Source organism: Malus domestica, chromosome 16, assembly GCF_042453785.1.
Source record: "Malus domestica chromosome 16, GDT2T_hap1".
Taxonomy (NCBI): domain Eukaryota; kingdom Viridiplantae; phylum Streptophyta; class Magnoliopsida; order Rosales; family Rosaceae; genus Malus; species Malus domestica.
The window spans coordinates 25,486,384-25,498,804 of record NC_091676.1 but is presented as its reverse complement, the minus strand read 5'-3'; the positions used below and the strand labels follow the sequence as shown (position 1 = coordinate 25,498,804).

The 12,421-nt window shown below is 36.4% G+C and overlaps 1 protein-coding gene across 1 annotated transcript; it reads right to left on the bottom strand.

Annotated features, from left to right (window-relative positions):
- Positions 1 to 3,383: 3,383 nt before the first annotated feature.
- LOC114821963 (uncharacterized) lies at positions 3,384 to 9,867 on the bottom strand. The gene is made up of 2 exons (XM_029095638.2): positions 9,611 to 9,867; positions 3,384 to 4,605 (listed from the first exon to the last, which is right to left on the bottom strand). Exon 2 carries the CDS (start codon positions 4,550 to 4,552, stop codon positions 3,518 to 3,520), a length of 1,035 nt encoding a protein of 344 aa, XP_028951471.1. The 5' UTR covers positions 4,553 to 4,605; positions 9,611 to 9,867; the 3' UTR covers positions 3,384 to 3,517.
- Between the last annotated feature and the right edge of the window lie 2,554 nt (positions 9,868 to 12,421).

Here is a 12,421-nt window from a genome sequence, read left to right as displayed (position 1 = left end):
ATAGGGCGCGGTCCCCACATGTCTCACAATTAATTCAAACTATCTCTAACACAAAATTACCTATTTACCTTCGGTATTCGATGTTTCGTAAAAACTTAACCGTAGCTCTGATTTTAATTCCGCTTACGCCAACGCGTTCGTAGTGACGAGCACTACGAGGATACGTTAAAAGAATAAGTCCTACGCTCCTCTAGACAATGGTCAACAGAAGTCAAAGTTTCGTAAACTCACGCTTTTAAAATTTATAAAAACGTCAAATTAGGGACAAGTTGTCACATGAGAGCCTGTAAATTGAAAGCAGTTTGAAAACAACAGTTTCTCTCCCACATTTCTTTCCTCAGTTTCCAATATTTTTTTTTATTTTGTTTTTTATTGGTGTTTTTACTGCATCTGTCTCTTTGTGTTTTCATTTTTTTATTTTAAATCAAGACCAGTTACCAATATTACATTCGTCAGTTATCAATTATGTGGACTTGTTTTACCAGTATTCGGTTTAATTTCCGTCTATTATTATTATTATTATTATTATTATTATTATTATTACTACTACTAGCATTTGCATACACACTTTATGTGAATGAACACATTTTTTAGAAAAATGAGAAGGAGAGAGGGAGCAAGAGAACATGGGGGAGTGGGAGGTTTTTTTTTTAAAAAAAAAATTAATTTTAAATATTGGAGATATTTTAACATCACCTGTAGGCGAGGTCTCAATTAAAAACAGTAAAATTTGGACTTGTGAAATTACATTATTGCCCATCATTTTTTTTGGGTGATAGAAGACTAAATTGTCTTTTTACCCTCTTTTGGTTGACAAAGAGAGTTTCATTAATTAATAGATTATTATTTGTATTTCTTGCTTTTTAGTAAAAATTTAATTTTTTTCTTTCAATACAGTGAATGTTCGGTTATACGTTTTTACCAGTATGTCCTATTTTTGTTTTTTTTTTTGGACTTTTTTTAACAAACGATATTTTCTACACTATAGATGATGAGATGGGCTAAACTCTTTTTTGGACTTGATTGTTAAAAAAAAAAAAGTAGAGTGGCATTTTTGGCATTTCGAAATGCTTCACCATTTTGTTGTTCTGGCTTTATCTCTACTAATTAATGAAACTCTCATTGTCAACTAAAAAAGGATGAAAAGACAACTTAGTGTTCTCTCTCATTGTCAACTAAAAAAGGATGAAAAGACAACTTAGTGTTCTATCACAAAAAAAAATTATGGGCAATAATGTAATTTCACAGGTCAAATTTTACTATTTTTTATTGAAACATCACCAACAGGTGATATTAAAATATCTCTAATATATAAAATTAATAAAAAACAAAAACAAAAACCTCCCACTCCTCCCATGTTCTCTCTCTCTGTCTCTGTCTCTGTCTCTCTCTCTCTCTCTCTCCCCTCTATCCTTCTCATTTTCTAAAAAAATGTGTTCATACACACAAAGTGTGTGGGCAAATGCTAGTATATATTGATAGATGAGGAGCTGGACGCACTTTTTTCTTTGTTTTACTTTTTAAACCGCAAAACTGCTAATTTTTAGTGGATAACTATCCAACAGGATCCTCTCCGGATCCTCTTTGTGAGGATCCTGAGGATTCATGAATCGTATTTATTCATTGTACATCGTGCAGTCAATTTTTGTCAATTACTATTTGTGTTTAATTTTAAATAAATAAATTTAATATGATTTCTGACCGCAGGATGTATGAGCGGACACAATTGACGGATCTCCAAAATTCTCACAAAGGGGATCCAGTGTGGATTCAGATTTGATAACTATAATGCTTTTGTTTTTGAATTTAGTCTTTTCCAATACCCTTTTTTTGTTCGGTTATGTTTTTTTTTTTTTTTACCAATTTGTCCTAGTTTTTTGAACTTTTGAAGGTTTGATTGTGAAGAAAACAAAGGGGCTTTTTTGACATTTTGAAATGCTTCACTTATTTAGTCTTCTCCCTTTATATATATAGATATTCGAGTAATTACAGTTGGTCAATATTTGAGTAATTGTCACTCAGTGCTACTTTAGTAGTGGTATTTCTTTTTATCTGTAGGTGAGAGGTTTTAGGTTTCGATTCTCGCTGTAGGTGAATTTGAACCACTGCTAGCCCATTGTGAGGCTTAGCCTAAGGGGTTCAGTTTCATTCGGTTCGGTTTTTTGTCAAAATCGAAACTGAACCGAAATTTTCTTATGGTTTTTGTTAGTTCGCTTTTTATTCGATATGGTTTTGTTCGGTTCGATTTCGGTTTTTTTATTTTATAAAACTTGATCTTTTTTTAATATGAAATTGAGAAAAGAGGCTTGCATTGATACACTAATAATAAGAAAATGGGAAAAGTGGGAAGGTAGTTGTACCTATACAAGATCATATGAACCAATCTTATTCTATCAACAACCTCAATCGTAAAGAAAAATGATCACCGTATCCATTCCAAAAGTAAACAAATACAGAAGTTCTTCCAAGTTCCAAAGCCTTCCAAAACTTTCATATATAACCATTGGAATATCCCCCCTAATTGAACTAAGTATGCTTCTTGAAAAATCCCTAGGCTTAGTTTCAAACTTGGCAGTAAAGTTTCACAAAAGAAACATCATTGGCATCATTCATAAAGTGTAAAGAGATTCGATTTGGTTGAATTCGGTTCCCTTTTTTTTTTTTTTTTCTTAATTTTTGGTTTTTCGATTTTGGTTCGGTGTTCCATCCCTTTTTTTTTCTTTCTGTTTTCAGTTTTTGGTTAATGCAAACAATATCATTTGTTTGAAAAAAAAAAATATTTGAGTAATTGAAGAAATCCTCACAAAGCAATACTAAGTTAAACAAGCGAGAAAAGCACTATATATTCTATTAGTAAAGCCTAAACCTTCTTATTAAACATTAAAGTGATAACAAGCATGAAAAGACTCCTTGCCATACATAGACTAAATTGGTTTTGAACTCGTGTATGAATTTGAAATTAACATTTCTCACCTACTAGTTAAAAAGAATATCACTAAAATGTTGCACTGAAATTATCACGACTTTTGACATGAACAATCTTTTGGTGTGCTAATAACATGAGCATGTGACTATTATTTCACTAAAATTATCACACATACGAGTGAGAGATTGGAGCACATCGCCCGTTCCCAGTAGTGATAAAAATTCTTCATTATCCAAACCCAGAGAGTAAGTTCATCATGTATGCATGCATTCTTAAAATACTTTTGCTGCGTCTTTAACAACTCTGCAAAACAAATAACAAATACAGGGGAGATGTCGACTCACTTAATCTAAATATAACACGATGAATGTAACCCAAAAAAGAGGGCAACTGTGGGATATTGGGGACGCCGCACGCGGCAAGCATGGCGCCGTGAGCATAGCAACGACATGCGAAATTCAGAGACCAAACTATAAATCCATCAAGATTCAAGTTCAAAACTACGACGCGATAAAATCCTTCGAAAACTCAAGACTGTTCAAGTCACTACCACAACAGAAAGGTAGATGTTTCATTACATAACAGTAAAGCTCAGATTTCCCCTAGATAGATCTGTTTATCACTACTGCACGATCCAATGATGGGTTCGTTGGGATGGAAAACAGACTCGTTGACGGATCCACTGTGGCCAGGCAGCATATACAAGATGCGTCGGGAAGTGGTGTCCCATACGTAGACCATCCGATCAGAACTGCCAGCCGTGACCTTGCTTCCATCAGGGGACCAGCCACATTTCAACAGGTTCTTTTCAAAATTGTGCTGGTGACCTTCCATTATCTTCACACAGCGATTTTGCGGTGCATACGGGCGCATATCCCAAATGCAGAGTTTGCTGTCCATTCCATTAGTCAGAAGATAAGAGCCATCAGGACTCAATGACATACCTGTTATCATATCTTGATGGCCTTGAAGTGTCATCATTACTTCAACTTTGCGCAAATCCCATACCTTAATGTCATTGTCAATACCTCCCGTAAAGATTTTATCGGATGCATCAGAGAAGCTGACAGCTGTAATTTGATATTTATCAGGGAATGTTTGGATCGCTCCCCTCAGACGCATATCCCAGAGTTTGGCAGTTCCATCATCAGATCCACTGACAATAAGAGGAGGTCCCCTTCGAGCAGGATGGCAAGAATTCACAAACGAAGAGTGCTCAGCCATCTTCTTTATCCTTTTTCCTGTTTCAACATCCCATGCCCCCACAGTTTTGTCTGGACTGGCTGATATAATCTGTGAACCATCGGTTGTCCAGTGAAGATCCAATACAGCATTCTTGTGCCCCTTCAAAACCATAAAGTTCTTGCATTCCCCATGAACATTCCATAAAAAGATTTCTTTGTCATGGGACCCAGACGCAATAACTGTTCCAGCAGGGTTAAATTTCATTGTGTATACAGCACTCTGATGGCCTGTCAGCAACATGATCGGTGATTCCAAGCTGGAAGTCCTTTGTTTCCCATTTGGTCCAGGTGCTGGGCGACCATTGTATGTAGACAAATCCATTGGCCTTGGACCAACAACCGACAAAGCATTTTCACCCTCACTAGGAGCAAAATGCATCATTGATTCTGTCTGGTATTTGAACAGCAAACAGTTGGTTCCTGTGAGATCGAATCCTACAATACAAATGAAATAAATAAGCAAATATGTTATATATTAAATAACCTATCACACCCTGCAAACATCAAATTATTTGAGCTTAAAATCTAGTTAGGCAAACCAGAATAAGTACATAAACATAGAAATTTAGACTGAAGAGGGACTTTCAGAGTCCCAGAGAACTTTAGAATAGTTAAAACGCACTGGACGCTACCATGAACTACTCGAGCACTTGATAGCTACTACTAAAACACTACAATACACTACAAAGCACCACTCAAGGAGTCATTTGAAAGTTCTCTCAAATGTATTGTTTCTAGTCGTCTTGCAAGTCCTTCTATCTAATTTTTGTAGTGCATTCCTATTTTTTAACAAATTTAGCCCAACTTCCATGGAACATTAAAGTCCCTCATCCATGCACAGGGTAAGAAAAAACCACAATGACAGCAGGCAGCCACAGGTAACAGCAGAGCCAATTTCCAATTTGTCATCAGACAGCATCACACAACTGAAGCCACATATTAGCCACCATGCAAACAAGAGTAGAGGCGGTCTCTCTCTCTCTCCTAAGCATACAGGTTAAGTGCGTATGGAGCAAATAATCCATTATCTTACAATCCAAATGAGCATTTTCTAAGAAACGCTAGGATTAGCTTTTGAAATAAAAAAAGACAAATGACCTTTTGTGACCCAGTTTCGGAAGTACAGAGAAAACAAATGAAGCCTAAAAATCTATATTCTCTTCAAAACTTCAACTTTCTTCTTCCATTCCCAAGATTCAAGTACAATCACTCATGATAAGATTTGTGAGCTGAGATTTGAAGATCTTAATTCTCAGAAGGGAAAAAAACAAAAGAAACTGCTTGTTTTGTGATCCCACTTCAGTGCATATAGTTACCTGTGAAAACAGTTACCTTAAAATTTATCGTAACAAAGAAGTGATGTTTGCAAGGAGAAATGGATGTTGGTGGGATTGTTGGAAGAATCAACTCTCTGCCACCATCAAGTCAAGAAGTTGCTCCACAATAAAAGCACTATAGAATGAGAAAGACCCATTCACTCAAAAGGATAAAAAGCAAGACAACCGCAAGCCCAAATCTTTACTAAACGGTGGAGAAAAACAAGAAAACAATGTATTGCTAGTTCGTCGAAGAAGAGAGAAAGTCCACTTTCCTTGCCTTTTCATAGTAAGCCGTTTACAAGTTCTTTCATAGTATGCTTAGTAGAAATCTGGCATCCCAGGATTTAAGCTTTTCTAAAGTAACTGAAAATTCCGTGACCCAACTGTATTGTAAACCAATTCGCCTAGCCAACTGTAACACCAACCCCATCCATCCCCATCAAAGCATAATCCTGATTATACAGGGGTTTGCGTGTTGGTATCATAATCCAAGTTAATTAAAAAGGCAATGAATTCTAGAATGCAATCAGTTTTTTTCCCTGCACCACACCACTGTTCCACTTTTTCCATGAGCTATCTCACAAAACAAATCGATTAATTAGACTGAAAAAGTTTACAAGTCAATCCAAAATTCCCCGTCTAAAAATTAACACATAATTAAATAAATAACTACTTCAAATGCCCACTAACAATGTTAGGATGCCAAGTGGCATCACTTAGTTAGCCAGGTGTCAATTGTTGAGTTGGATTTCTTTAGCCTGCAACCAGCTATATAAGCTGAGATATGTGCAGATGCAAAGGGGGAATGAATATTTGATTGTATTAGTGTTCTTGTTAGTATATCTTGTATTTGAGTAAAGGTTGAAGTGGGGGTTCTATCATTGGTATCGAGCCAGTCTTGATTCCTCAATCCCTTCTCTTTTTCCGATTGAATCGTGCGTCGACGAAGGAAGCCATGGAAATTCATAACCATCTTGCTGCGATTAACAACACTCTCAATGTGCTAATCCAGCGATTTGACACCATGGAAGCTCGTCAAGATTCTTTTGATGCTCGATTCGAGAAACTATACCACGATTTTGTGGACAAATGCGATATGGGTTCGCATCTGTTGTTCATCAAAATGGCATCTCCCATCTCTTTTGAGAAATCGAACCAAGTCGTTCTCAAGCTTCAATCCTTCCATGAGAAAAAAATTCATACCAAAGAGAGAGTGAATCAATTCTCTCAATTTCATCAAAGTTACAAGCCCAAGACTCGTCCTTGTTTACGACCCATATTGAAGAGATTCAAGAAAGTTCGTGACTACAGCAAACACGACGATGATGGTTCTGCAATATTTCGTTCCAATTCCAAATTTGAGGAAAGTTATGGGTTTTTTTGGAAAGCTTTGGCTGTGGAGGACGAAAAGGTTTTCAATTTGTTCGACAGGGAAGCTAAAGATTCTGTGAAAATTCCTCCATTTCTTGATTCTATTGCAAGGCAGGCACCGCAAAGGAGTTGGTTTCTTTATTCAACAAGAAAGTTGAAGATTTTGTAGTAGCTTCTCTAGTTCTTGATTCTGATTGCAGGAAATCCAAGGTTCAAGCTACATTTCGTAATGGCTTGGCTACTTCTTTTGGACATAAATTCATTCAGTTCGGGATGGCGCCTTCATCTATTTGTGAATCTAGTTGCAAGAACGATGTGGTCCAGGATTTCATTTTCACAATTCCTGTTTCTGATGATAGGTTCGTGAAAATTGATTCACCTGCAACCCAGGTGTTTGATGAAAGGTCACACTCAATATATTGTGATTTTCAGTTGGGCTATCATATGCCGATTTCTGACACCAGAGGAAAAGTTGAAACCATTTTGGTGCAAGATGATGCTTCTACTGGTGTTGTTCTTATTCTTCAATTCCACTACCATAAAGGAATTCGTGATAAAGGTGGTGGTTTGGCAAAAGACAAGATTTGGAAGGACCATTCGAGAATATTCAGGTACAAGATTAGTACAATCCTTATATCTTCTTGTACAAAACGATCTGAAAATGCTACTGCATATAACAAAGATGGAACTGTTTGTCTCTTTGAATTCAACTCAATGGATTTTCTGGCAATTTGTGAGTTGGGTTTTGTTCTTAATGCAAAAAAGAGGAATTTTTTGGAGGAAGCTGACCACTTTATTGTACCTACTGAGAAAACTCGTCTTGCTCTCAACGTGTTTGATGAAATTCCTGACTCAAATTGTCTTGTTGTTGTCAATTATGACATGTACTATTGCAAGGGTATTCAAGATAAGGGTAGAGGCTCAAAATTCAGGTATATGGTTACTCTGAATATTCATTTTTCTTGTATGAATGCATCTGGAGATTCTATTGAATGTAGCCAAGATGGAATATTTGAGGTTGTAGGTGGAGAATTTTATAGTTCAAATATTCAATTGAGCGGGGCAGGGAAGAAGAAATCCCCAAATGTTAGGGAGGATTATCTGGTTCATAGCTTTTACGGGCAAAAGAAACTAACATTTGAAAGGAATGTTTATGGATCTTTTGGTTTGCCAGATACTAGTCATTTACTTGAGGGTGGTATATTAACTGGTAGAAGAATGATGACAATGAGTGACCATGGTATTCTTTACCATCTTAGTAGTAAATATGTTGAGCACAGGAAATTGGATGTTGCCATCACTGGTGCAATGCACATGCCAAAACTAAACGATGGGTCTAGTGTTTTGGGTTTGTTATTGTTAACTCTCTAGAGAACTAATTTGATCTAGGAAGCTAGTACTACTTTGCTGCCCATTGTAAAAGCTATATTTGCATTTACACCTTGGATTGTAGATGAGGCTTTACGTTTCATACTCATCTCAATTGGTAAAACAAATTGGATTGTGGGAAATACTGTGTTGAGCAAAACTTGAGGGTTGCCAATTGAGAGGGCAGATTCTTGTCAACCGATATGGCCGCTGGTATTAATACACAAATTTCCAAATAATACTACGAGCATGGTTGTAATTTTGTGTTTATTGCTGTGATTGGTGCCTTGTTTGCTGAGAAAGAAAGGAAAAAAATTCATAGGGTTGGTGTACTGGTGGACTTTCTATGTAGGTGCTCAATTCATGTGAGTAGTGTCATTATGCATCTGGACTCTAGGTGTGGCAATGAGCATAATGCCTTGAGGTTTTTCTTGGACCCAGATTTGTGTGAAATTACTAAACCAAATATTTCTTGGAATTCTTTGCTTGCTGGATACTTTGAGAGTAGAGGTACAAGTCAGGCTGTTCAAGTGGGTATTGAAATGTATGGAGTAGTGGTGTGCATAGTTGCATTGGGTATCCTTATGCATGCTGGAAATTCTGATTGTATGGTCAATATCATTGCTCAATTTTGGACAGGGTGTAATGTGGAGTTAATGTTTTCAGCAGTGAGCTTTTGGTGGAAGCAGACTTATGGTTTCATTAGTTCAGTACATATGTTGTTGCTCGTTTACAAGGGAAAAACATATCAGTCCTCATACTACTTGTGGAAGCATATTGCTGCAGCAAATTAATAGGAATGCTGCTGCTATATACTACTGGCTTATGTCGCTCATTGTCTCTAGATCAACCTATGGTAGTTGGATCCATTGCCAAATCATAATCAAAAGAATGCTACTGGAATTTTCAAAGCTAAACCTTGAGGACAAGGTTGATTTCTAAGGGAGGGGTAATGTTAGGATGCCAAGTGGCTTCACTTAGTTAGCCAGGTGTCAATTGTTGAGTTGGATTTCTTTAGCCTGCAACCAGCTATATAAGCTGAGATATGTGCAGATGCAATGGGGGAATGAATATTTGATTGTATTAGTGTTCTTGTTAGTATATCTTGCATTTGAGTAAAGGTTGAAGTGGGGTTCTATCAAACAAACTCACAGATCTTGACTGTTAACTTATGGCCATTTCACATAATTCAAGCACAATCAAAACCCCTCCACGCATCAACCAAGACAAACCCTAGTTTCTATTTCGTTCCTCTTTGCAACGTTTATCAGAAAATAGCAAAGCATACTTTCCCGAAATTCTCAAACAGTTAATATTTACTGAGATTCAGACCAAAGCATATCTTAGAGAGAGAGAGAGAGTGCGTGCGTGCGTGGGTGTACCTGGTAGAGCTTTATCCGGTAAACCCTAGAGGGTTCTTCTCCGTCTTCTTCCTATTAACGCGGCTCAATGATCGACCTGTGCTGAAACAACGTATAACTCGCATAAACTACGCTTGGACGCTGTCGTTTTGCCTCAAGACTTAAGATGCCGCCTATTGGGAACTGTTGGGCCTCACTGCCTTGGAAGCCCAATTCTATTCGGTAGCAATCAATTCAAACAATGTAACGGTTCAGTAGACAACAGCCGAAATCAAAATACTTAAACCTGCACATTTAAGTTATATATTTGAACAAGATTTGTTAGATTTTTTAATGTGCATCGGAGAAATTTCACGAGTTTAGGAGGAGTTCGACAGCTAAGTCAATCTGGGTTTTAGGTGGTGTAATCTAATTTACAATGGCTTGTGGTTACAAAGGTCATTTTGCGCAAGTTGTAGTAGTGATTCTAGTTAGTACACGAATTCAAAAGTATGAAAGTTGTGTGTCACTACGGGTTTAGTACCCTTTATTTTATTTTTTTTATCAATTGTAAGTGAGAGATATTGAATTTCGTAGATGGATAATTCGAAATTAATTTATTCTCCAATCCCTTAATGTAAATATATCGTTGTGTCAAAACCAAAATAATATGAAGAGTTGCTTTCAAAATATGATATTTTGACCGAAAATGCTTCTTACATAAGCAATTCCAAACATACTCTAAGCATTCTATTGACAAGGAAATAAAATATTCCAAGTATAACAGATACAATGAAATGCATTAAAGAGATAAGTTTGCCATTCACTCTCTTTTCTTTATAAGAAAACAAAATAGAAATTAAATAGAAAATTCAAACTTAGGACTTTCTAAAAAACAACCTACTTATATTATTAAACTATCTTTGGTTGGCAAAGAAAAATGAGATGTGATTTATTGAAGGTGGCTTGGGTTGTAAAGATCTTTACGCTTTCAATCTTGCGTTGCTTGCAAAACAAGGGTAAAGGCTACTACAACAACCAACGTCAATTACGGCAAGACTATTTCAAGCCAAGCATCTTCCTAAAGACAGATTTTTTTGTCTTGGTCACAATTTGATCAAACGAATACCTGATGTGTAAATTAACTTGACACACAAATTAAACCCTATTGATGACAATTGTAGTAATGATGCAAGTAGGGATCGTTCTAGACCGGGGATTAACTAGGGATGCTAATCAACACAAATAAGACTCAAAAACACTAAACTAGACTCTATAGACTCAAAACTAACTCAAAACACTCAAAACAGCAAGAAACAATAAAAAAGACTCAATTCTAGACCTAATAAGTGATTTGGACGAAAATAGAACTTAAAAGACTCAAAAGACCAAAAGAAAACAGGTTTTGACTCTAAAAACAAGACTTAATGAAGGGGGATTTTGTTTTGACGAAATTGAAAGTTCAAACATAAACTTTGAAAACAAACTTAACAAAAACGATTTTGGATGAAATAGAATGGTAAAAGGTTAGTTAGAGGGTTCCTTCTCCACACATGAAACATATGCATACGACTCGATTTCCAGTTACTCTTTCAACAAACCATGAATGACAATGCCCCAAATTAACTAGATTGCACCAATTAATTCTCAGATTTCCCTAAATTCATTGAATTGAATGGAATACGCATTACAACCAAATTATTCTTATCAAGGACCCTAACTATGGAATACGCATGATAGAGACACATATCAAAGATCATTAAGTTCAATGTAAATCATAAGCATTGACGAGGCATTCATAACTATGGAATACGCATGTTACTCTTGCCAAGGATTTACTTAACACAATCGTGACTAGCGACTTTTACTACTTATGAATATAAGTTAATAACGATTAGGTGAAATTCCCTTATACTCTAGCATCAAATTCATGCATGCAAACTAAGTGTCGACCCTCAATCAACATACATAAACATGTTATCAATCAAATAGATAAGTAAACCACATTCACGATTTATGAAATCATAACTGGAGGAAATCAAGTCATATAAAACATATGATCATGGCTTTGAATTCCCCTCTAACTATAAAGAAATTAGTTCCTCATGTTCGCAAATAAATAAAGATAAATAAATTTAAACATTGACATAAAGATAGAAAACACCTAGAAACGCTCCAACAATCCAAGCTCCTTGAATGGCATGCACGGCTCCAAGAGTCTCCTTCCTTCTCCTTTGCAAACTCACGGCACAAGAGGGATGTTTAGGTGAATGGTGTAGTGAAAATATGGTAGAGGGTGGTGATCAATTGGTGCGGCAAAGGGTTGTATTTATAGGCTGAAAATCACAGCCCCTAGGTAGCAAAGGAAAAGGATTTAAAGGCCTAATTTGCATGGGAAAATAACACACAATCCTTGAAGGAAAACAAATTAGAAATCCAAAGGGAATGGGAGGATAAGGTGCGGCATTAAACTAGGAAAGGATAAGGGCTTCTAGAAACCAAAATCCCAAGGGAATTGGGTGAAAACTCACGGCAAGAATTGGAGGGAAAGTGACAGAATTGCAATGCAAGGCAAAGGTCTTCTAGAAAGGTTCTAGGCGCCACCTTTGTAGGAAAAGATTAGGTCTTCTAGAAATCTGATTTTAAGCATCCTAATATAGTTAGGAATCCTCCCTCGCAGCTGGAATATAGGTGGATTAGGATTAGGATAAGATAGGATAGGATAAGGTTTGGATAATGTTTTGGATAAGGTTTCTTCACTTGAGCTGATTCTTTGGCTTTAACTTCCCTTCTTCAAGTAGGAAACCTTGTTTGAGTAGGAAACTTCAATCTTCTAGAAATCCAACTTCACTT